We start from the raw sequence: 24,375 nt of genomic DNA on the forward strand, positions 1-24,375 counted from the left end.
CTGCTGCCCAGCTTCATCCAACACTTTACTACATTTTTCATGTGTAACTGTGTACAGCTAGTTGGTAATAGTTTGATCTAATATGCCGAGGCTGTCTTGGGCCAGCCTGAAACTCAGCACTCTAGAAAGAATCTAAACTATTTCATTATGGCCATATTGTATGGTTGTCATGCCACAAGTGTTTGGCAGAAAGTGCTGGTGGTTTGGTGCACTAAGTAGCTAAGTGAAGGTTATTATCCTTCTTAGGCTATGCTATAAGAGTGTGAGGCCCTGGGGGGTTCCTGACTTGAAGTGCTGGCAAAGTTTGTGGAAGAGACATTATTTCTGTAGCCTCAAAGAGTGCAGGGACACTTGATACAGTAATGTAGAGCCTAGAGTATCTCTGTTTCAGATACAGTGATTGCTTTCAAACCAACTCACCATACAGATTATTCTACAGTACCCTGCTCTAGGCTGATTTTGTGGCAGTGATGCTAATGGAATGCTACAAGGATTGCAGCCTAGGCATTAAAGCCGCAACCTAGCACATTTATAGAACCATATTGTTAGAGTGGACCAAACATCAGTGAGACTCAGATATTCATTCAAGAGCCAGTGTGGTGTAGTGGTTAAGAGCGGTAGTCTCGTAATCTGGGGAACCGGGTTCGTGTCTCCGCTCCTCCACATGCAGCTGCTGGGTGACCTTGGGCCAGTCACACTTCTTTGAAGTCTCTCAGCCCCACTCACCTCACAGAGTGTTTGTTGTGGGGGAGGAAGGGAAAGGAGAATGTTAGCCGCTTTGAGACTTCTTAAAGGGAGTGAAAGGCGGGATATCAAATCCAAATTCTTCTTCTTCTTCTTCTTCTTCTTCTTCTTCTTCTTCTTCTTCTTCTTCATAGCTGTGTACTCGACAGCAGTCTGTGTGTTTTTAAAGTGCAGATGGTTCCCAGAAGTTTCACTGAAAGTCTTCAGTTGGCAATCTGTGGCTTGTTTCTTTGCATTTAATAATATAAAACCTGACATTGAGCTGAGCAGATATATTTCTATTGTCATACTTATAGCAGTGGCCTGCAGTGTCCTTAAGGATTGTCTCTTAAGGGAAATATTTGCCGAAGTGTTTGTCAGTCAACTGTGTCCTCAAGTGAGATTCAGAGAGCACCTTTTTCTGCCTATTTATTATATGTGTCTCTCCAGCAACACCCATTCTCTGTCTCCTTTGCCATGTTTATAAGCAGGCTGTTATGCAAGAGAATATAGCTATGTGATTTACTGGGTCAGTAATAAAACATACCAAAGGGAAAAGCTCCATGGTCTAAAGCAGATGCTGTATTACTATATAAAATAAAATTGGACCAAATGGCTATGAAGTGATCTCTCAATTTGGCCCGTGGCCACTTTTAGCGCATGTGAGATATTTCAAAAGTGGTGATTTGCCAAGTCTGGGAATATCAATAGCCTAGATTATTGAGATAAAAAGTTTTCCAACATTTGGCAATTGTGGCCTGTCTCACTGTCAAAAGATGCAAAATCATTTCCTTGTTATTCAGGTCTTGATCCAAATCTACAAACAAATTCAAAAGAGCCAGACAAAGCATGAATTGTTTGTCCAGTTATCAGTGAGATCTCAGAAAATAATTTTGTCTAGAACTGTTTTACCTTGGGGCAGCCCAACCACTTATGCAGGTAGGTCCCAATAATCTGGTGCAATCTCTACCTTCCTTTAAATACCAGATTTAAGACCTACTCCTTCCCCATCCTTTTAGAATCTCCTTACCCCCTAAACCAGGCTCCCTCAAACTCGGCCCTACAGATGTTTTGAAACTACAGTTCTAATAATCCCTGACCATTGGTCCTGCTAGCTAGGGATCATGGGAGTTGTAGGCCAAAAACATCTGGAGGGCCAAGTTTGAGGAAGCCTGATCTAAACTGAGGGCACCATAGGGTGCTACATGTCTGCCACTGTCTCTCATATCAGTTAGTGCTGAGACTAACCACAGGGATGTTTTAAGCTTGAGAAACCTCAAGTCATAGAAAGCAATTATGTATGTATCTAAGCCAGTGTGGTGTAGTGGTTAAGAGCGGTAGTCTCGTAATCTGGTGAACCGGGTTTGCGTCTCCGCTCCTCCACATGCAGCTGCTGGGTGACCTTGGGCCAGTCACACTTCTGTGAAGTCTCTCAGCCCCACTCACCTCACAGAGTGTTTGTTGTGGGGGAGGAAGGGAAAGGAGAATGTTAGCCGCTTTGAGACTCCTGAAGGGGAGTGAAAGGCGGGATATCAAATCCAAACTCTTCTTCTTCTTCCAAACTCTTCTAAGCTGTCTTCGTTATAGTCATAGGACAGGGGTGGCCAATCTGTGGTCCTCTAGATGTTTTTGGAATCCCAACTTCAGTCACCTGCAGTCAGAGATGATGGAAGTTGTAGTTCAACATCTGAAGGACCACAGGTTAGCTACCACTGCTCTACAGAGAGAATCAGTTCAGGCCTTGTGCCAATGCATGGTTAAGGAAACCTAACTATGGTTTGGCATATTGTTTGAACTGACAAATGTTTTACAACCAGTCAGGAAACTTCAACCAGAAATGGAGATTTGAGGTGAATTTGTAAATCATGGCTTGTGTCACCTATGGTTTATGTTATGTCTGGATTGCAGCTGTTAAAGCTGCTTGTGGAAGCTGAGGAACTATAGTAATGGGTTTGCTGAGCAGATAAAAAATGAGAGCCGGAAGATGGTCAAAATCAATGTTTCCATGTACATTTGGTAGCTCAAACTGTGGTATGGTAAGTGTGAATAATAGTTTGGTGTGATGTCTGAATTGAAATGGGATTCTTGCTCTGTGACAAACCTGGAAGCTGAATAAAAATGAAGAATGGCCACAACCATATAAATCCCCTGCTTTATAAGATACACATTAAGCAACACAGAAACTGATGGAGACGAGTAAGTGCCAATATGAACTGTGTGGTTATTAAGATTTCACTGAAGTAAGAGGGCTATCAATTTTGGCAGCAATAATTAAACTGGTCTAGGAGATTTATGACAGGAAATGAATTGCATGCAACTAAGAACACGTTGGTTCATTTGGCTCTTATCTCATTCAGAAGATATTTTATTTAAGTAATTATTGTATTTCATCCTGGATTGTTCCACTGATGACTGATATTCCCTCCCTGGCCTTTTATTGCCTGTCATTGATTTAAAAAGCTGACTAACAAAAACATTTGCTTGATATGGTTATGGTAATGGGTAGCAACTGCATACATTAAATGGCTTTTATACACAATCATAGCCAGCTGCTATGCATAGGTTTAAAAATCCTTTCTAAAACCATGTGCCACAGCTTTGCTTGTGTCTATCAGATTTGCATCTCTTACAAGGTTTTGAACTGTGAAGCAAAATCTGCATATACAGATGTTTTTGGGTTTGCCAGCATATTTGGGTTTTCCTAAAGAGTTCCTGCCATATTTTTTTTTAGAAAGGTTCATAATGGTGAGGGTTTGGAGTGCCAAAATGCTTAGCCACTAATTGGTCAGCGCTACATTTTTTAAAAATCCACAGAATAGATTTTGAGTTTCATGTTAGATGGTTGAAACCTTCTGTCATTTTGCCCATTACTTGGAAAAAAGTTGGAGGAGTTATTAATAAAGGAAGACTTCTTGGAAATACCACCTTAAAAGAAATTTTTCTTCTGAGCTCAACAGCACTGCTCTAAGTCAAGAGGAATTACTTCAAATTACTTCAAATTGCTAGATGGAGGAGACAAAACAGCTCAGTCTCTGGACTGAGAAGGGGAACTCTCCTGTGAACTCTTACTCTGGTTGGCCAGCCACCTTTGTGGCCTGGTTCAGCCTGGGACTAATGCATGAGTTTCACTTTACCCAACTCTGAAGTCCCATCATCATTTTTCCTGGTCAAGAATGAAGATGGGAATGGGTTAACAACACCAAGCCTTTGCTCCAAATCACCTTGCTAATCACCAGCTGCAAACTGCAATAACACACCTCCCCAAGTTCTGGGGTTCTTTATATAATAATGCAACTATTATTCGAACAAGCGCCATTCCCCTTTTGGAATACCAATTTACCATGCTTCACAAAGGCAAGCAGAAACCTTGACTGGGCCAATTTCAGCATTGTTTTAGATAGCAAATACATAGTATGCATTTTTAACAACAACAACAACCCCTAATGCTGAGTGATTAAAGTGTTTGGCTATTCTCTGACTAACACAACATTCCCTTTTCCTGCCTGTTGCTATAAATGGAAGGAGCAGCTGAATCTTGAAAAGCGTGAGGTGCCTCATCCTGATGAGCAGAACTGTTCGGCATCAGGACTTTACCAGATTTGGAAATTTATATTATGACTACTAACTGGGCATAAACTAAAGGATCTTTGCTGATGAATGCTGGTAAACAAAATGACATATTTCTTCTGCCTCCCCCTCAGTGCTTACTTATATAAATGCTCTAAAACACTACAAAGGATTGCGAATAACTTTGCCTTCGATGCAGACAGGAACTTTTAAGCATCTGGTCGGCAACAAAGCTTTAACGGGGGTAATAGGTTTAATTTAATAAAGGCCTGTTGGCTGCGCTTACTGTCTTTGATACACCTTTCCTCAGCAACCTGACCCCTTCCGGTGCAATATAAGTCATCTGTTCTCCAAAACATAGGCATAGAAGAATGAGCAAATGTGGTTCATTCGTGACCTCTCTTAATATTCATGCTGGAGAGGTTAAAGAGCCCCCTGCCTGTGCATTGGCTTGCCTGGCTGAAGCAGGCATAACAAGCGATTAGGTTGTGGTGGGGACCAGATGGGAAGCCCTTCAGGACTGAATTAAGCACCCCACCACCCTGTTCACAGTTGCCTCTTCCTACTCTAAGCTTCTAAAAACGAGATGAATTCCAAGGCACTTGAGCGCACTGTGTTCAAGTGGGCATGTTGCATGCGACACACACTCTCCGTTTGACTTACGGCTTCGAAAATCTCTTTCCTTGCTTTTTGTTCTTCTAGGCAATTTGGAGCCATTGGGTCGCGCCTGACGGGAGCAGGATGGGGTGGCTGCACTGTGTCAATGGTTCCTGTGGAGAAGCTGGAGAGTTTCCTAGCACATGTGAAAGAGGCTTACTATAAAAACAACAACCAGAGGTTAGCGCTGGGAGGAAACAGCCTATTTGCTACCAACCCTGGTGGTGGAGCGACAATTTTTCTGGAGTCCTAAAGGATGTCAATTTTTTAAAGGAATAATCTGGGGCACTGTGAAGTTGGCAGGACTTCCTACGCTACAGTAAACAAATCATTTGTTTGTTATTATAATGAGCAACGTCCATTATTAGAATGCATTTTGAAAAATAATTGTAATAAAATTAAGAGTTCTATTAATTGTTGTGATGTATTTTCCCCACAGAAATTATGCTTCTAAAAGAGATAATCCAAAACACGTGATTTTTGTCTGGACTTTACAAAACTTTATTTGCCAAAACCTACTAATGTAAGAGAAAGAAATGAATCAGATGGAAATTTTTAAAATGCTGCTCTGTCTGTCTTTATTGACTTGAAGATAGTGGCGTATTTAATATCAAGTATACACGGAATGAATCGGGTAGCTTTTGTTACACGTATCTTACTAAGGGAGGTCTTCAGCTGCTGAACTCACAGTGGATGTGGATGTAGATGCAGATGTGGATGTAGAATGGCATGGCTTTGGGGTTTCCTGTTCAAACAAAACACCAGAATGAACTGTTGAATTAAGTGGAGAAAATAACCTAGCATGTGACATGGGGTGGGGTGGGGTGGGATCTGGCTCAGTGCAATGGACCTCTGGCTCCATCATGCTTCCTTCTCCCACACACTCAGGGTAGAGAAAGTGGAATGAGAGCCAGGCAGTTAGTGAAATTCTCCTGCCATTTCTAACTTTGCCTTTCCATCTTAAGGGGTACCCTCAAAAAATATTTCCTGCAACAGGCACCCACCCCAGGACACAAGTGAAATTCTTCTGGCCTTGCAGTTAAATGCCCAGAGAAACCCACAGAAGGGGCTGGTGCCCACCTTCTACAGCCTTAATGAGTCAGAGTTTCAATGTGCAAAAGCAGCAGGAGAAGAGAGCTGAGTCTGATCATTTTGGGGTGGGGATCAGACCATTGTGGTACTTGTAGGCTACCAATAGCTACCAGCCCTGTGACTGGGACAACTAGAAGCTGACTGGAGGAACCCAGAAAACCAAACAAATGCTGCAGATGGACTTCACGCTACAGGAAATACTAAATTGAGGTTGCTGCATCTCTGGGCAGTTAAAACCTGAATAGATTACTTCAGACATTACTGATCATTTTAAAGTTGGTGGGAAGGAAGAACTCTCATGTCCTTCAGAAATTCAGTGGAGTTGCTAGAGGATGGACCTGAATCCAGAAGTGGGCCAAAGATGCTGAGTGGGCTTTGGAGATGGTGCTTTCACCTTTTGCCTGCCCAGATGAAGAACAGGGAGACTTGAGTGTATGACTGGTATTGAATGGAACAGGTAGGAAAAGCACAATCTTCTGGCCAACTTAAGTAGGTTTTCCACTCTTTATCCAGGCCACAAGATTAACTTAAAAACTGAAAATGGTGATCTCAAAAGTGACATACCCTTTGGCTTATAAAGCTCTCTGTTTGCAGCCTTGATTCAGTACACTTCTTAGTGATGGTTGCCAACATCCTAAGAAAAGAATAGAGGACATAGTATGATTCAGTAGAATTTAGCTCTGTTCCAGGGGCCCCTCTTGTCACTGGCTGCACTTTTGTAGAAAACCACAACGTCCCTCCTACTTTAGTCTGGTCAAAGTGACATTCCATTTCATCTGTCTGAATTTCTAGCATATAGGGCAAGCAAACACAATGTGCTGCTTTCTTCAAAGTTCATGTGCTACAGGGTGAACTATGTCCCATATATATGCCTGTCTTTATGACTAGAACATAACACTTCTTGAATCTTATAAATCAGGAGAAGTGAATAATCTAACACTTCAACTGTTTTCAACATACCAATAAAAACGAGTCTGCCACCATCTGGAATTTAGGATTCACCTTTGCCAGCTCATGTGTTAAATTCCATTTCTCCTACACTCAACTTTTGGCCCACATTGTTGTTATTTTTATTATTATTTTGGAACATTTTAGAAATTGAATAGGCTATGGAAGCTGGTGCAGAGTTCATAGCTCCATTAGCAAACATTTGCACCTTGTAAGGGATGTTTCTTTGCTTACTTATTGTTCTTATACCCCAGCCTTCTTCCTGCTGAAGTCCAGGATAGCTAACAATATTAAAACAAAATAAAATCTCACACAACAATTACAGTTGTCAACCATCCATTACCAATCCTCAAAGACACTGGGTTGCATACAATATTAGCCCTACTGAGAGTAGACCCTTGGAAAATAATGGAAATAGCAATGGAAAATAATGGAAATAACTAACAAATATATTCATTTAAATGAGTTTACTGTGAGTAGAACTTAGTTGGATGCAACCCAATGGACAAGAGATTATTCCTCTTAATGTGTGTGCAGCTAGCTAACAAAGGCCTGGCAGTTTTAAGCTGATGCCTAATTGTTAACTGTATGAGGGACAACCGACTCTCAGATAGGGGATTCCATTAGTGAGGGGGGCACTACAGAGAAAGACTGCCACATGCCATGCCCCCAGGCCTTGCCCACTGACACCACCACCAGGGTCTCCCCTGAAGACCTTAGAACTTGGGCTGGAAGGTATTGTTGGAGGTGCTCCTCTAAGTAAGTAAAGGTAAAGGTACCCCTGCCCGTACGGGCCAGTCGTGTCCGACTCTAGGGTTGTGCGCCCATCTCACTTAAGAGGCTGGGGGCCAGCGTTGTCCGGAGACACTTCCGGGTCACGTGGCCAGCGTGACAAAGCTGCTCTGGCGAGCCAGCACCAGCGCAGCACACGGAAACGCCGTTTACCTTCCCGCTATAAAGTGGTACCTATTTATCTACTTGCACTTAGGGGTACTTTCAAGGCAGTACTTTCAATTCAAGGCATTAGTTCTGGTCAACAAGGTCCTATATGATTTGAGGCCCAATACTTAGAGGAGCGGGTGGCGCTGTGGGTAAAACCTCAGTGCCTAGGACTTGCCGATCGTATGGCCGGCGGTTTGAATCCCGGCGGCGGGGTGAGCTCCCGTCTTTCGGTCCCAGCTCCTGCCCACCTAGCAGTTCGAAAGCACCCCTGGGTGCAAGTAGATAAATAGGGACCGCTTACTAGCGGGAAGGTAAACGGCGTTTCCGTGTGCTGCGCTGGCTCGCCAGATGCAGCTTGTCACGCTGGCCACGTGACCCGGACGTGTCTTCAGACAGCGCTGGCCCCCGGCCTCTTAAGTGAGATGGGCACACAACCCTAGAGTCGGACACGACTGGCCCGTACGGGCAGGGGTACCTTTACCTTTTATACATGTCTAACTCAGATGCCAGTCCCATTTAATTCAATGGAACCTACCTCCGGGTTAGAGATCCACTAATCAGAGCCAAATCATTTGGCCCTGGCCATTATGTTGCTTACATTCCTAAAGATGAGAGCCATAACCTTTTGCTACATAAAAATATATAGTTAAAAGCAAACCTCTTGTATGTTTTGTTAACTTTTTGTCTCTGGCGTTGTAAATGTGCTAGTTCCTCAGCACACTTATGTTCAAAACTGAAAAGCAAAGCCATATGCATGACACACTTGCAATGTTATCCATAAGAACACACACACACTTTCACGCACCCCACTGTTTAAAACAAATAAAAAGCAAATATGGAGTTGTACATGAAATGCAGCAGGTTATCTCTGCTTTTCCACTAAGTTTGCTTGGAAACCCAGCATTCCTCAAATCATTTGCTGCTGAGTAGCCCTGAAAGAGTGCCATTGAACAAGCGTTTTCTGGAGGGTGATCAGCATTGAGGATTGCAGCTATAGACATCTGCTATTCGTTATATGAAAATGAACAACTTGCACTGCCAAGAGTGACCAAAGTACCTGGGTGTCTGCAAGCTTATTGTGCAAGTTCATTGCTTCTCCTGAATCTGTAGTTTAGCATTAAAACATAGGAACATTAGCGGCAGATAATTCATAGAGCACATAGGGGGAGTGACTAAGGCAGCGCAATACGCCTTTGCCTTTTTGCTGCTTGGCAAGAAATCTAATTCATGCCATCCTCACGTGAGGTCCCCAAAGTACCCTCCAGTTGTACACAGAGCTTTTTTCAAAGTAAAGACAGTTGCTTAATGAATGCAATACTTAAGAAAATCGTTGCGCCGTTTTTCTGCAATTTTGTGACTTTCTGCAATAGCATCTCTGTATGTCGGAGAAGCCGGTGTGCTGTTATTGCAGTCAAGGGAAAAGATGTTTATTTTTCAGGCTTGTCTTTCTTTGTAACATTTATTTATAAGGCCAAGCTACAAAATCTACAACAAGCAAACATACATATGTGTATTAAGCACGAGTTAAGCAGACAGTCAAAGAAGAGAAACCATCAAGCAATTGTGACAGCCTGGTCTTATATACAATAGTTAAAATAAGGATAGAAGTCAAGCATAAAAGTACCAGATTTTCTATAAGGTTGGAGATACTAAGAATACTGAATACTGAAATATTGAATATTGAAAATGCTACATATATTGAGAATGCTAAGAATATTGAGAGTGGTATCTTAAAGCTGGGAGAAGAAGACATATGGTTCTATATTATATTTTGCTGTTCCAATAATTCATGAATAGAGCTCGTTTTTCAATAAATTTATAATCCTGTTTATTTTGTTTGGCTCTGAAATGGAATGTTAGTTTCCTTTTTCTTTCTTTCCAAAAGCCATTCTGTGACAGAAGGTGGTGTTGACATTTTCCACTGTCACTCTAGAGAGAAATACTTCTGGTGTTTTATGCCCAACGCAAGTTGTAAATCAACATGTTGCATTTATTTCTTTAAATGGCACAATAGTATCATTTTGTGGGGGTTCAGTGAGCTGAGCAAGTATTTCCTCCCAGTGGTGACTGGCACCCGCTGGGACTGGTTTGTTGCCATGCTCTCCGCTGCAGAATTCTACAAGGGCAGCACAGAAACGAAGGAGGAGGAAGCTGACAGTACTAATTCCAGGGCTGGTTGCAAGTAAGAAGGCAGGCAGGTGGAGGCTGGATGAGGTTGCTTCAGCAGGGCACCTTTGGCCTAATAGACTAGCCACCCCTGCTTTGTCTTAATAATCCCGTAAAGGTAAAGGGACCCCTGACCATTAGGTCCAGTCGCAGATGACTCTGGGGTTGCGGCGCTCATCTCGCTTTATTGGCCAAGGGAGCCGGCGTACAGCTTCCAGGCCATGTGGCCAGCATGACTAAGCCGCTTCTGGCAAACCAGAGCAGCACACGGAAACGCCACTTACCTTCCCGCCAGAGCGATACCTATTTATCTACTTGCACTTTGACATGCTTTCGAACTGCTAGGTTGGCAGAAGCAGGGACCGAGCAACCGGAGCTCACCCCGTCGTGAGGATTCGAACCGCTGACCTTCTGATCAGCAAGTCCTAGGCTCTGTGGTTTAACCCACAGCGCCACCCGTGTCCCATATGATGGTATAAAACCAGAAAATGTGGAAGAGGCCTGCTTTTATTGGATTCCACAGGAACATAAAGAGCTGGTTTATCATCATCATCATAATTTATTATTTATACCCCGCCCATCTGGCTGGGTTTCCCCAGCCACTCTGGGCGGTTTCCAACAAAACACCAAAATACAATAACCTATTAAACATTAAAAGCTTCCCTAAACAGGGCTGCCTTCAGATGTCTTCTAGAAGGCCCTCAGCCTGGTTCCCTATAACTTGGCTTCTCGCAGCGAGGGAACCACCAGAAGGCCCTCGGACCTCAATGTCCGGGCAGAATGATGGAGATGGAGACGCTCCTTCAGGTATACTGGCCGTTTATACCATATACGCAGGTATAAATCAGAGCTGGTAGCATGAATACGTTGGGATGAATAGGAGCTTAATATTCCTTCTCTCAAGGAAACTAGAGAGAGAAAATTTGCACATGCGTGGGCAGAATTTCTACTAAAGGTTATTTTAAAAAAGAGTGGCAATGTAATATTTCATTACAGATTTACGTTTTCCTTTTAAGAAAAGGAAATATGCCCCATTCTGCAGATTCTCCTAGGAAAGTCCCAATGAAATGCTTGAGGCAATGACTGCGGGGCAGCAGTTCCCATTAACATGGCTGGGGGTGGCTGAAGCAGCGATGTCCAAGTCAGCAGGGCAGGCACCTGCGCATGTTCCGACAGTGCTCTTTCAAAACTCCCAATCATGTCGCAGGTCCTGTGCAGGAAGACATCTGCGAGATCGGTCTGTTTGTCTTCCCGAAGAATAATATACAAAGCATTATGATGCATTTTTAAGCAAAGCCTCGGGGGGGAAACTACAAGTGTCTGCATAAAATTGCTTCAATCTACCTAAATATTATCGTTTCTTTATACCAGTGGTGCATAACGCAAACCACGCCAAGGACCACTTTTACGTTTTTTATTAACCCAAGAGAGATGTGCCAGTATATAAACCATAGAACAAACATTTTTCTTACAATTTAATAATTTTTCTTTTCAACCCATTCAGTTAACCTGCTTTCCTCTGTGTCCCATATCATACTCTTTCCTCTCCTCTCACACCACAGGTCTTTCCGATCTGAGCCATTCTCCATTAAGTCTCCTTAGCTCTCTCTGGACAACTGAAGACAGGTCTGCAGTTGCTTCTTTCATGGTTTTGGGTGGCCATTGGGCAAGATGCTCTCAGAAAGATCCACCTCTTCCTCCTTCTCCTCCCCACCACTGCTGCTCACCTTTTCCTCTGGGCTGAATCCTGAGGTACCGCTCTACCTGCGTGAAGGCAGCCAGTGGGGGAGAAGGGTGTGTGTGTGCAGTGTTCAAAACTTCCATTGTTCTAGGCACATTTTGCGACAGAGAGTTCCATTAGCGCCAGCAATTTCCGAGCTATGGGCGCAGCACTGTGCCTAAGATTTCAGAGTGGAAGGAAATGAGGTCCTTTTTCTGCCTCCCCATTTCCAGCTACTCTGAAGATTGGAGAAGAGACCCTCTTAAGAATATTAGGAGGGTGGGCAAGGGAAGGACTAGACCACATGAAAAATGAACATAATATTTTACCTGCAATTCATTCATTTTCAGCTTTGTGTTCTTGTTATATATACCATATTTTTTGCTCTATAAGACTCACTTTTTCCCTCCTAAAAAGTAAGGGGAAATGTGTGCACATCTTATGGAGCGAATGCAGGCTGCGCAGCTATCCCAGAAGCCAGAACAGCAAGAGGGATTGCTGCTTTCACTGCGCAGCAATCCCTCTTGCCGTTCTGGCTTCCGAGATTCAGATTTTTCTTCTTCTTGTTTTCCTCCTCCAAAAACTAGGTGTGTCTTGTGGTCTGGTGCGTCTTATAGAGCGAAAAATACGGTATATAAAAAGCGTGCCTAGACATTCCATTGTTGCACCTATAACCTAGGCTTAAGGTGCCATTTAGCTCCTAGCTTTCATATCTCAGTTTCTAACACTGCTCTTGTATGCGGAGCGATGCGCCAGGGTGAAAGAGTGAGAGAGATGATGGGGAACTGGGTCATCTCCTAAGTCATTGGTCTCCTCTGTGAAATCAGTTGGGAATCTGAATTTAAAGGCTGGAGGCATGTGGAACCTTAGTTTTAAAGGGAAGCTCTGTAACACAAGGCAGATCTCTCACACCATGTTGCAATAAACCATCATCTACTAGCAGATATGCCCCTATTCAGTGTTTCAGCCAGCCAGCCAGCCAGCCAGCCAGCCAGCCAGCCATGCCCCTTCCAGCTGACCATTCTACCCCCTTCCCCCATTTCCTAATTTTCTTTTGATAAATCACCATTCCATAATTACTAAACAGGCAGTCTTCACTGGAATGTTTATTGGGGTGTGCATCACCCTGCCCTTAAATTATTTTTTTTAATACCTCTGCAAGTTTTAGGTGCCTCCAAAGCATGCTAATGCCTCCATCTTGTTTTCATAGGCCTCATTTTGGTTACAGCCCTGTTGTCGCCTACCACATGAATCAACTACAGTGGTACCTCAGGTTACATACGCTTCAGGTTACAGACTCTGCTAACCCAGAAATAGTGCTTCAGGTTAAGAACTTTGCTTCAGGATTAGAACAGAAATCGTGCTCTGGTGGCGCGGCGGCAGCAGGAGGCCCCATTAGCTAAAGTGGTGCTTCAGGTTAAGAACAGTTTCAGGTTAAGAACGGACCTCCGGTACGAATTACCGTATTTTTCGCTCTATAACACGCACCAGACCATAACTCGCACGTAGTTTTTAGAGGAGGAAAACAAGAAAAAAAATATTCTAAACGAAATAGTGGATATATGATTTTTGTGGTTCATGCTGTGGCCACAGACATGTGATCTGACAGTGAGTTTGGAGTAGCCCAATGCAAAAATCCTGAGGATCCATGTGGATCCATGTTTTGTAACCACAGAGGAGGGAAGGAAGGGGAACCATGGATCCTCTGCTCACAACTGCAGCAGATCCCCCCCCCCCCGCCACCCGCAGGCATTCGCTCCATAACACGCACAGACATTTCCCCTTACTTTCTAGGAGGAAAAAAGTGAGTGTTATGGTGCAAAAAATACGGTAAGTACTTAACCTGAGGTACCACTGTATTAGACGGAAGAACCGGACATATGAAGGCCTACACAATAACTAAGAAATATCTGAAGAAGTGTGCATGCACACAAAAGCTTATACCCAGAACAAACTTAGTTGGTCTCTAAGGTGCTACTGGACAATTTTTTAATTTTTATTTTTTATATTTTGACTGCATCAAACCAACACGGCTACCTATCTGAATCTAAGAAATATCACAAATGCAAACACACACAGTTCCCAATGCTGATGTAGCAGCCAAGGGAAATAAATACACCAGGAAATAGTATGTAAAATAAATAAGGGCCCCAAGAAAGGATTTACCAAATTTCCTTAAGATAAATCTAGGGCTGCAGAGAAGAGCCACAAAACAGATTTGATACAGCTATGTATTATTATCCGAGAGGAATCTGATCGTGGTAGGCTTATGTTAAAACCAAGAAAAGTCACACTACGATTAAACTCATTTTTGAAAAGTCCTGAACTCAGAGAGTTTTTCTTCTCAGGTAATTCCTTGTAAGAAAACCAACAGTGTCAGAATCAGAACAGAAGATTATGTTGACAAAGCCTTTCCTTTAGATACTCCAACAAAAACTTTCCAAAAGAGCTGATTTATATCTTTTCAGCTGGATTTGTTTTTAAAAGCCAGTAGCAATTAGAAGTTGGATTCTGATGAAGATGCTGACATCGGATGATGGTTACTGGCAGATCAAATATATGTAACTTGAAGATTTGAAGCATAGTGAAATATGCGACCTCAGCTGTCCAGTTCTGAAAATCCAGGAATGATACAGACACACTGGAAAGTGTTTGAAAGCCAGTAACAATAGTTTTAGATGTAGAAGGCAGAAGGACTAGTACCTAAATCTCCAGAAAGCAGTAACATTCACAGGAGCAGATAAAGAAAAGATGGAAACTTTCTTCTCTGTCTCTCAGGGGCAAACCTATAACCGACCCCCTTCTTTCCCTCCAGACCTGTAAAGGGCTACCAGCTATATCAAAGGGCTTTTTGCCCAGGTCTGAGCTCTGATGAGCATGAAATTCTGAAGGCTGGCTGAAAACACACTGGAAAATGGAAGCTACTGCAACTAACAAAGATGAAAGCAAAACTGAAAAGTTGGCGCCAACAATGCAAGCTGGGAGAGGATATCTGAAAACATACACTCACCAAAAAGTCTCGCATTCTAAGCAGATTCTGAAATGAGATGGGTGGTGTTCAACCTACAATTACTATAACAAAGTAGCATTCTGATCACAGATCAGTCTCTGAATCAGTCATTCTACAGAACTAATAATAAAGCATATCGATCTAATGCTGAGTTCTAGCATTATAAGAGATGGAGAAAACCATTTCTCATCCACTTTCTCCAAACTATGCCTATTTTATACACTTCTACCATGTTGCCTCTCACTTGTCTTTTCCCTAAACTAAAAAGTCCTGAATCCTGTAACGTTTCCTCTGAGGGGAAAGGTTGCTCCTGTGGAAACATTTTGGTACACGGGAGAGCAGAGCAATAAGAATTATCATTAAAAAATGCTTGAAGGAATTCAGGCATTAATCTTTATTGGGAATGGTTACCTCTACCCAAATCCAGACTTGTTGGAAATGGTTATGTGTGTAAGACTGAACAAAAATTAATTAAAATGACCCTCATTTCCAAAAACCCTTCCTAGTTTAACCAAAGGAAGCCGGCACAATGACTAGGCACTGCACCTTAAAATCATATGAAATGAAAGGGATACAGCCTTCGACCCGGTACTAGTATTATAGCCAAAACCCAGTGTGTAAACTCTCTTAAAGGTTGGCTAGGTTATAGCAGGGAATTTTCAAGTATTACAATTCATGTTGAAGTTCAGGTTCCTAAATAGCACATTCTTAAGATCCCGGTGTCTAATCCAGATGTAGTATAGAGGAACACATCTTTTTGGACAACTGGAATCTATTCCACCATAAGCCAGTGGGCAAACTCAGGACTTGAATGCTGCCAGAGGGTTTGGTGGGTGCAGTGCTCAGTTTTTTAAATTTTTTTTGCCTTCTGGAAACTCATTCCAGACTGATCCATCTGCTCAGGAACACCAAGATCAGCCATAGAACTCATTGTGCATTGCAGCCCCCCCCCCCCGGCACATTGCAGATCATTTGTGGTGAGCAACATGCCTTTCGAGTAACTAGTCTGCCATTACTAATTGAGAAACTTCCTGATCAGAATCCCAGGGTTCTCTGGAACACAGTTCTAAATCAGTAGATTATAGATGAGAGACACTTGGATCCTGAGATATGATTTAGCAGCCCAGTTCAGATATCATCTGGTGCAAATGGGAAAAAGAAGTTGCAGCAACTGATCCCAAACTCTTAGTTTGCCTTGGTGAAAAGGAAAACCAAATCTTCAGAAGTGCAGACTTAAAATTCTTCCATTCTCAGCACTGCACCCACCTAATATCCTTTAAAAAACCGAATTCATCCCAATTTTATAAATACAGCTGAAGTTACATTTTTATTTTTAAAAAGGATATGGTACTTTGCAGATTTCAATGTGATTAATCCTGTAAGCCCGCATGTTTGCTAAGGTGTTAGATATTCCATGCATCTTAAGGTAATATACGACCAGAGGACTTTGACCACCAAGGTTGAACAGTGAACGTTGGAAGTCTGGGCCATCTCCAATATAATGTGACTGTAACAAAGGGAAAAAGAATCTTACAATGCACCTTAACATAGATCACAGTGCACTGTAAATGAAAGACAGTACATGGTAATAAAATGGGGAAAATAATGGACACCCAGCACATTTTTCCTAATAACCTCTAATAAATTTTCAGGTAAAAAGTTCTGCTCCCTTCTCTGGTTGCTGCATAAAGTCTGTGGGCAATGGGTTGTATCCAAAGTTCATTGCCTGCTGGAGCAAGTGGATAAGTGAGTTTTAATATTGCATGACAGAGGAATCCAGGGCCAAAGCCATTATCATGAAAACTCATAGTGCAACATTATTGCACTATGCAATCAATCCTGCAACAATGTTACCAGGCCAAACTGGGGCCTCCAGCTGTTTTGGGACTACAATTCCCATCATCCCTGACCACTGGTCCTGTTAGCTAGGGATGGTGGGAGTTGTAGTCCCAAAACATCTGGAGGGCCAAGTTTGGCCATGCCTGGTTATGTGGTATTTTGTGCAACAATGTTCTACTGGATGTCAGTGATACAAGTATACTACTCAGTGACGTCAGAATAATTTTAGAAGAAAAAGATTTGGGAGCTAATGGGATATAAACTGCTTAACGGCTCAGCCTTCTCCAAACCACCAAACCAAATAACCCTTTCCAGCTCAACAAAGCAACCTTTATTTTATAATGCATAAGGCAGATACGAGGATCAATCGCCTACCTCTGCCTTTTTCTTTGGTGTCACCTCTACTTCCTTTGCTTCTTCTTTTTCGAGCTGAAAGTGCACTGCACAAAAGAGAAACACAAGTCACGAAATCCCTGCAGCCACAACGAGCCAGAAGCAGGTGGAGCTGCAGAAAAAGCTGACGAGGACACGTCAACATTGACTCCCCAAGGATCATTTCACATTACTATTAAGTGTTTGGCTAATTTCCAAAGGGGAGTCTGGATTCTGGTGTACATCCCTGAAAAGTTCAGCTGAAAATGATTAGATAGCAATTGATTGGCAAGAGCTCTGCAAGTCAATGTGGACAGTACTGGGCTAGTTAGGCTACTTAGGAAGCGGGTGGCGCTGTGGTCTAAACCACTGAGCCTCTTGGGCTTGCTGATTGGAAGGTCGGTGGTTCGAATCCCTGCGACGGGGGTGAGCTCCCGTTGCTCTGTCCCAGCTTCTGCCAACCTGGGAGTTCAAAAGCACACTAGTGCAGATAGATAAATAGGTTAATACTGCGGCAGGAAGGTAAAGGGTGTTTCCGTGCACTCTGGTTTCCGTTACGGTATCCTGTTGCACCAGAAGTTTAGTCATGCTGGCCACATGACCCGGAAAGCTGCCTGTGGACAAACGTTGGCTCCCTCAGCCTGAAAAGTGAGATGAGCGCTGCAACCCCATAGTTGTCTTTGACTGGAATTAACTGTTCAGGGGTCCTTTAGCCTTTTACCTTTTAGTTGGGTAAATAATTTGATCTGGCAGTTTTCCACATTCCTCAAGCTGTAGTAATCATGATAACATCAAGCTCAGGAAAAGATCCTTTATAAAAACTGCTTAGTGGGAAACAGGCTTAATAGCCCATCAAATGCCACCTCAGATATCCGAAGGTTTAAGTGACAAAAGAGATTTCATGAAGAGGAGGCGAGATGTTCTTGCAAGATCAAGTTATCTGCTGTGGCATGCATTCAAGGTTTCAAAAAATCACAGTGTTTTCACAGCCTTCATTACAGTCGTACCTTGAAAGTCTAACAGAATCCGTTCCGGAAGTCCATTGGACTTCCAAAACATTCGAAACAAAAGCATGTTTCTGATTGGCTGCAGGAGTTGCGGAAGCTGGGGAAGCCCTGTTGGACGTTCGGGTTCCAAAGAAGGTTCGCAAACTAGAACACTCACTTCCAGGTTTGCAGTGTTCAGGATCTAAGGTACGGCTGTATTATTGTTTTCTAATTTTTTTAATGCCTCATCTTTTAAATTCTGTTAGTCTGACATAGCCTTGCATGTGAAATAAGAACATCTTACAAACAAGGAGGTTCTGGATTTTCACATCTTAAAATTCTCATTTTTACATGTAGGACTTTCTTCAGTGCCATTATCTAGACCAGCCTCTCCAAAGTGGTGCCCTTGAACTACAACTCTCATCAGCCAGTGAAAAGAAGTACAGTGGTGCCTCAGGTTAAGTACTTAATTCGTTCCAGAGGTCCGTTCTTAACCTGAAACTGTTCTTAACCTGAAGCACCACTTTAGCTAATGGGGCCTCCTGCTGAAGCCGCGCCGCCAGAGCACGATTTCTGTTCTCATCCTGAAGGAAAGTTCTTAACCTGAAGCACTATTTCTGGGTTAGCGGAGTCTGTAACCTGAAGCGTATGTGACCCGAGGTACCACTGTACCTTCTTCATATAGTTCGTAGTTCGGCTGTGGAATTTGCTCCCAACAATTGTAGTGATAACCACCAACTTGAACAGTAAGCTAAACAAGCTATAGCTTAGGGCCCCACTCTCTTGGGGGCCCCAAAAATATTTAAAGGAAAAAACTGGTTCTACATTTCCAAAATATAAAAAGCGAATAAAGTAAAACCTACATGCAGCAACCATGTTTGGTGTTGTGTAGGCTTCTATGATGTAAGTAATGGGTCCTGCCTGCTAGCCTGCTCCCTAAAATACCACATGTAAAGGGCCCCAATTATCTTCAGTAGCTTAGGGCCTCATCAAAACTAAATCTGGCCCAGGCTACCACCCATGATGGCTGCATTCTACTTCCATTGTTATGGGTGCTCTGCTTCTGAATGCCAGTTGCAAAAGGTTCTGAGGACTAATTAAGCATTTTATTGCTGTTACAGTGGGAAGTTTTATGGGGTTGCACCTAAGTATGCAGAGGTTCTTTGGCTGAAATTGCTGAGACGTCACCTGATGGGAGGATATTTATCTTGACCTACTGCAGTTCTCTGATACTTTGCAACAATGGTGCACTCATTGCTCACAACAAATCCAAAAAATAAACACATGATTCCAGGGCATGTGCAGAGCTCCAGCTGAATCTTCTTGGTAACACTAATATGCCGCTGCACTTAATCGCCATTTGTTACCTTACAATGAATGGGCTATAAGTGAATAACGGGCAGTAAGAATATAGCACCCAAACACACAATTCAATTTCTTATAGATGGCACCCCCTTCCCTTTACTTCATATGATATATTATCACAGTCAGTTTCATGCCCGCTTTTGGATTTTACCTTGAGGCTGATCTCCAATCGGACTCCGACTCCCTAAAACACAGAAAATAGGTTTCAGTTTTGTATAGAGATGCTTGTTCTTAGTGCATATGTGGTAACTATATTCAAGATGAGATGGCTGCAAAAGTTGAAAAGATAATGTTACAGATAGGTAGCCGTGTTGGTCTGCCATAGTAAAAAAAAAAAAATTCCTTCCAGTAGCACCTTAAAGACCAACTAAGTTAGTTCTTGGTATGAGCTTTCGTGTGCATGCACACTTCTTCAGATACACTGAAACAGAAGTTGCCAGATCCTTCTATATAGTGAGAAGGTGGGGAGGGGTATTACTCAGAAGGGTGGTGGGAATGGGTGATTGGCAGATAGCTGAGATGAGCCTGTTGACGACTCTTAACGACTGCAATAGGTCTTACAGGAAAAGGCAAGGGGTGAGAAGGTGAAAAATGGCTAGTCATGTATAATGAGATAAGAATCCAATGTCTCTGTTCAGACCAGGTTTCTCCATGGTTTAAGTCTCTCCAAACTTAAAACCATGGAGAGACCTGGTCTGAACAAAGATCGACACTGACAGCCCTAGACAACCCAAGCTTCCGCGTCAAGATTTTCCATTATGTGTACTATTTTTTGAGAGGGTTACTGTTTTACAGAAAACTGTTTTACAGAAATGGCATGTTTTAAAGAGATGCTCATGCAACAGAAGGTTTCAACCCAACTACAGTATCCTTGGCATGTACATAGGTTTCCCATATTGCTGTACATGCAATTGAAAATGACCAGGTATCTTGTGCATGTTGATTTTACATAGGACACTCTATGCACATGCAAGTGGACCAGCTCTTTGTACTAACACAATTTAAACTTGCATTCATTTGTGATGGGTGTTTGAAGATGAACTGCTTTGCCTGCAGCAAGTTATGATCACTGGAAGAAACAGTCATTACAATAGCTCAACAGTCTTTTGAAAAACCCTTTTAATAAATTCCAGCTTCTTTTCAGCAAGTTTTCCTCCCTCAGTCTAGAGTGCTGAGAATGGATACCACTCACATTTACGCCCCCAGCTGTTTTCCAAGGCCGTATTTACCTCTGTTGCACTTTCTACTTCATTAATAATCTTGGCAGATACATAATTTTGACTAGAGAAACACAATCGCTTTTAAAGAGACATTGTTCATTTTGTCCATAAAAGGGCTGTCCATATTGAACTTTTGTACCATGAAGAGCTCTGTATTTGAATAGCTGCTGAACAATAAAAAATAATACCGGCCTTGATCCAGTTGTGTGTTTTGCTCAGCAGCTGAGGTTGTAGGTACAGAACTCTCTTAAGATGCAGCAATCACAAATCCAGCCCATCCTGGTCTGCTTCCTAACCAGTTCATTGGTGCTACTGCTGATTTCCTGAAAGGGTTCTGTATGTGCAGCTGGACTATGTGTGCAGAAGCCACCTGCCATACACAGTTTCCCATTCAGTTAGGGAATATGCACCAAAGCTTCACTCATGCATATATAGTCCCTATGAGGATCGAGGTATCTTTGAAATAATAGCCAACAAATTACCTATTACTGTTGTAGCTTGGGATGGAGAACCTCTGCCCCACAGGCTAGGCTTAGCCCACTAGGCATCCCCATTACCTGCCCGCCCTAAACTTGACATCATCCAGGACTGTTGCTCCTTCCCAGCATTGATCTTTGAAGCAGCCCTGCATTTTTCAGTGCTAAGCATCATGGACTTCCTCCCACACCAGCTGATGTAAAGGAAGAACAGTCTAGCTTGATTCAGCTGCTCTATTAGCAGCATTTTTTTGTTTTTGTTTTTTGATGATACACCAAAAAAGGAAAAATACAAACAAAACAGTGATAAAGGCAAAAAGCGGTCCTTCGACTATAGATCCGATTTCCCATCCATTCCTTGTTTCAATTATCTATTATTTGTTGCCGCCACACATTTTTATCTTAAATTAACTAATTATTGATTTATCTTAGGTTTCCTATCTTTCTCAAATCTACTACTAAAGTTATTCAAATGCTGCGACAGAGTTTAAACTACTGTAATTGTTTTTCAAATAAACTTTGAAGACTTCCCATTTTGAGATAAATTCCTGTTTTGGTTTGTTCTTTCTTTTTTCTGATAAACTATCTAACTCCGCATAATCTGTTAGCTTTTGGATCCATTCATGGGTAGAGGGGATTTGATCACTCTTCCACTTTGTAGCGATAAGAACTCTTGCTGCCACTGTGGCGTATGAAAATATACTCTTTGTTTTTTGCGGGATATCCAAATCTGTGATCCCCAGGAGATAAGCTTCTGGTTTTCTCTTAAAGGAAATCTTTATTGTTTTTTATATTTCTAAGTGGATACTCTCCCCAAATGCCTGGATTTTTTTGCATAGCCACCACATGTGATAGAAAGTGCCTGATTCATCTCCACACCTCCAACAATTACTTGGGACATTTTTGTACACCTTTGACAGTTTCCAAGGTGTTAGATACCATCAGTGTTGTTTTCTGTTAAGACATAACGGTTTGTGAATTTCCAATTAATCTTCCACAAATTTTCCCACTGTGGCATGATTATTGAATACCCAAAGTCTTGTGACCACTTAACCATGGCCGCTGTGACCTCCTCCTCCTCCTTGACTTCCTATTAGCAGCATGTTAATGACCTGATATCATTTCTGACACACATTTATTGACAGGTGGGTGGCCCCACCCACTTGTCAAATTTGCTTTGTGATGGAGTTCTTATGACCACCCATGTTGCATCTGATCTAGGCATACAAGCAATGGTGTTTTGATAGTCTGCTGCCAATGTTCTCCTTATTGATGGAGTCTATCATCAATCCTACCCCCAACCTAGGGCAAAATCCATTTTGCAAGATCTACAGGTTTGAAATCATGCCCATTTTCAGGGTTTATGCAGACAAATACACATTTTTTTCCCCCAGAAAGAGATATGTAAGGTAAGAGATGGGCCATCTCCCTCAGAGAAGGTTTGTTTCTGATGTAAACCACAGTCCCAGCAGAAGTTATTTTCCTTCTGCAGCAATTAAAACATTTTGCTGCTTTATAACATTGCAATGATGAGAGAGCCATCTGGCAAATTTCCCCCCTATTCCAATATAGTAGTTTATAGCTTTTCAGCTGTGGTAGCAAGCTGTGCCTTCGAACAATTATTGTTGGGGTGATGGTCTCCACTGGGTTTAACAAACTTCCCAAGCCGGTGTGGTTAGATGAAATGTAGGTGTGTGTGTGTGTGTGTGTGTGTGTGTGAGAGAGAGAGAGAGAGAGAGAGAGATATGATGCTCTGAATGTCCAGTGCCAACATGTGCAGCTGCAGCTGGTGGTAAGCCTAACACAATTCTGGAAATGTATAAGCATTTCTATGGGGATTTGCCTTGAGTGAGCTACACATCCGTTGCATTCTTCATCACTGTTTCAATCTTGATGAAAACTCTGCAGATACTATCAATCAATCAATCAATCACCTGAGAAAGGAGGGGCCATAGCTAAGTGCCGGAGTACATGTTTTGTATGCAGAAATTCACAGGCTCAATCCCTGGTACTTTCTGTTAAAAGGAGGAGGTAGCAGGTGTGACGTTAACATATGAGAGTGCTGGAGGTGAAATAGTTAAACAGGTTACCCAATCAGAACCCAGGGGGGTGGAGTCAGAGGGACTATAAAACCAGCTCTGGGAGGGGCGAAGGGAGGAGTTCGTTGGGAGGTTGGTTCGATTGGGAGTGAATTGGAATAGAGTCTGTGGGGAGGTTGAGTCAGTGTAGAGAAATAAGCTGAGTCAGGAACAGTTAGGAGCTAGAAAGACAAGTACTGTATTTTTCGCTCTATAAGATGCACCAGATCACAAGATGCACCTAGTTTTTGGAGGAGGAAAACAATAAAAAAAAAAATCTGAATCTCAGAAGCCAGAACAGCAAGAGGGATCGCTGCACAGTGAAAGCAGCGATCCCTCTTGCTGTTCTGGCTTCTGGGATAGCTGCACAGCCTGCATTCGCTCCGTAAGATGCACACACATTTCCCTTTACTTTTTAGGAGGGAAAAAGTGAGTCTTATAGAGCAAAAAATATGGTAAATATCTGAGAGGTGGTTTAGTGAGTGAGAGCAGGTAGCGGAAGTTATAGGTCTGGATAGGCACCCCATGATTGTAATTGACCGATACCGTTTATGAAACCACACGCTTGTCAAACTGCAATAAATAAACAGAAGTTTATGTTCCAATTTAACCCTGACTGGACTCAGTATTGTACCAGGTAGAGCCTGGGTAGTGGCAGCGAGAAATAAAGTGGTGGCACAGGGATCAATAGATGGTGAAACATCCGGGGACCCTGTGTGATCGCCACAGCGGGTGATAGAAAAAACCTCCAGCTGAGACTCTGGAGAGCTATAGATACTCAGAACACTGGGCTAGATGAACAAATAATCTGGTATAAGGCAGCTTCTTACTTTCTTACGAGAAGCAAAATCTCCAAAAGATGCAGGACTTGCTAGGCATTGGGAACACAATAAAGCAAACATGCAAAAGTTTCAAAAAGAAATGAAATAATACTCAAACCAAAATATTCAAATGGCACTACCTCTACGTACGAGCCCTTGGGTGCCGTCACTCATGTGGAGCAGAGCAGTGGTCTGTACATAGTCCCATAGGTGGGGCTGAATAGACAGGCCAAAAGATAAAGTGATTTAGACTGATGGCAGAGTTTTTTATTGTATGTCTCTAAGGAATGGTACATCATTCCTTAAATAATATTTTTCCAAGTGTCATCATGACCCCAAGTGCCTTCTCTGGAATGACAACTCTGGAGCAAAGATCAGTCAGCAAGAGATGAT

At 42.6% G+C, this 24,375-nt stretch overlaps 2 protein-coding genes across 4 annotated transcripts in view; one reads left to right on the plus strand and one right to left on the minus strand.

The window, feature by feature from the left end:
- GALK2 (galactokinase 2) overlaps positions 1-5,361 on the plus strand; it is a 72,844-nt gene extending 67,483 nt beyond the window's left edge. For 2 of the 3 annotated variants that reach the window (XM_082198646.1, XM_082198645.1), the window contains one exon: positions 4,993-5,361. In XM_082198646.1, coding sequence (XP_082054772.1) covers positions 4,993-5,200 — 208 coding nt within the window. In that variant the 3' untranslated portion in view covers positions 5,201-5,361. Of the gene's footprint in view, positions 1-1,526; positions 1,663-4,992 lie in introns of all 3 variants that reach the window. The other variant, XR_014213419.1, reaches the window with a different exon arrangement.
- A 138-nt stretch (positions 5,362-5,499) lies between these two features.
- The window catches only part of FAM227B (family with sequence similarity 227 member B), a 113,150-nt gene continuing 94,274 nt past the window's right edge, over positions 5,500-24,375 (minus strand). Inside the window, exons 11-17 of the mRNA XM_082198939.1 lie at positions 19,539-19,571; positions 17,040-17,104; positions 16,177-16,332; positions 9,248-9,330; positions 8,588-8,662; positions 6,604-6,673; positions 5,500-5,692 (exon numbers count right to left, since the gene is read on the minus strand). Coding sequence (XP_082055065.1) covers positions 5,606-5,692; positions 6,604-6,673; positions 8,588-8,662; positions 9,248-9,330; positions 16,177-16,332; positions 17,040-17,104; positions 19,539-19,571 — 569 coding nt within the window. The 3' untranslated portion in view covers positions 5,500-5,605. The remainder of the gene's footprint in view (positions 5,693-6,603; positions 6,674-8,587; positions 8,663-9,247; positions 9,331-16,176; positions 16,333-17,039; positions 17,105-19,538; positions 19,572-24,375) is intronic.

This window comes from Podarcis vaucheri (genome assembly GCF_965113315.1).
Source record: "Podarcis vaucheri genome assembly, chromosome: 14".
NCBI lineage: Eukaryota > Metazoa > Chordata > Lepidosauria > Squamata > Lacertidae > Podarcis > Podarcis vaucheri.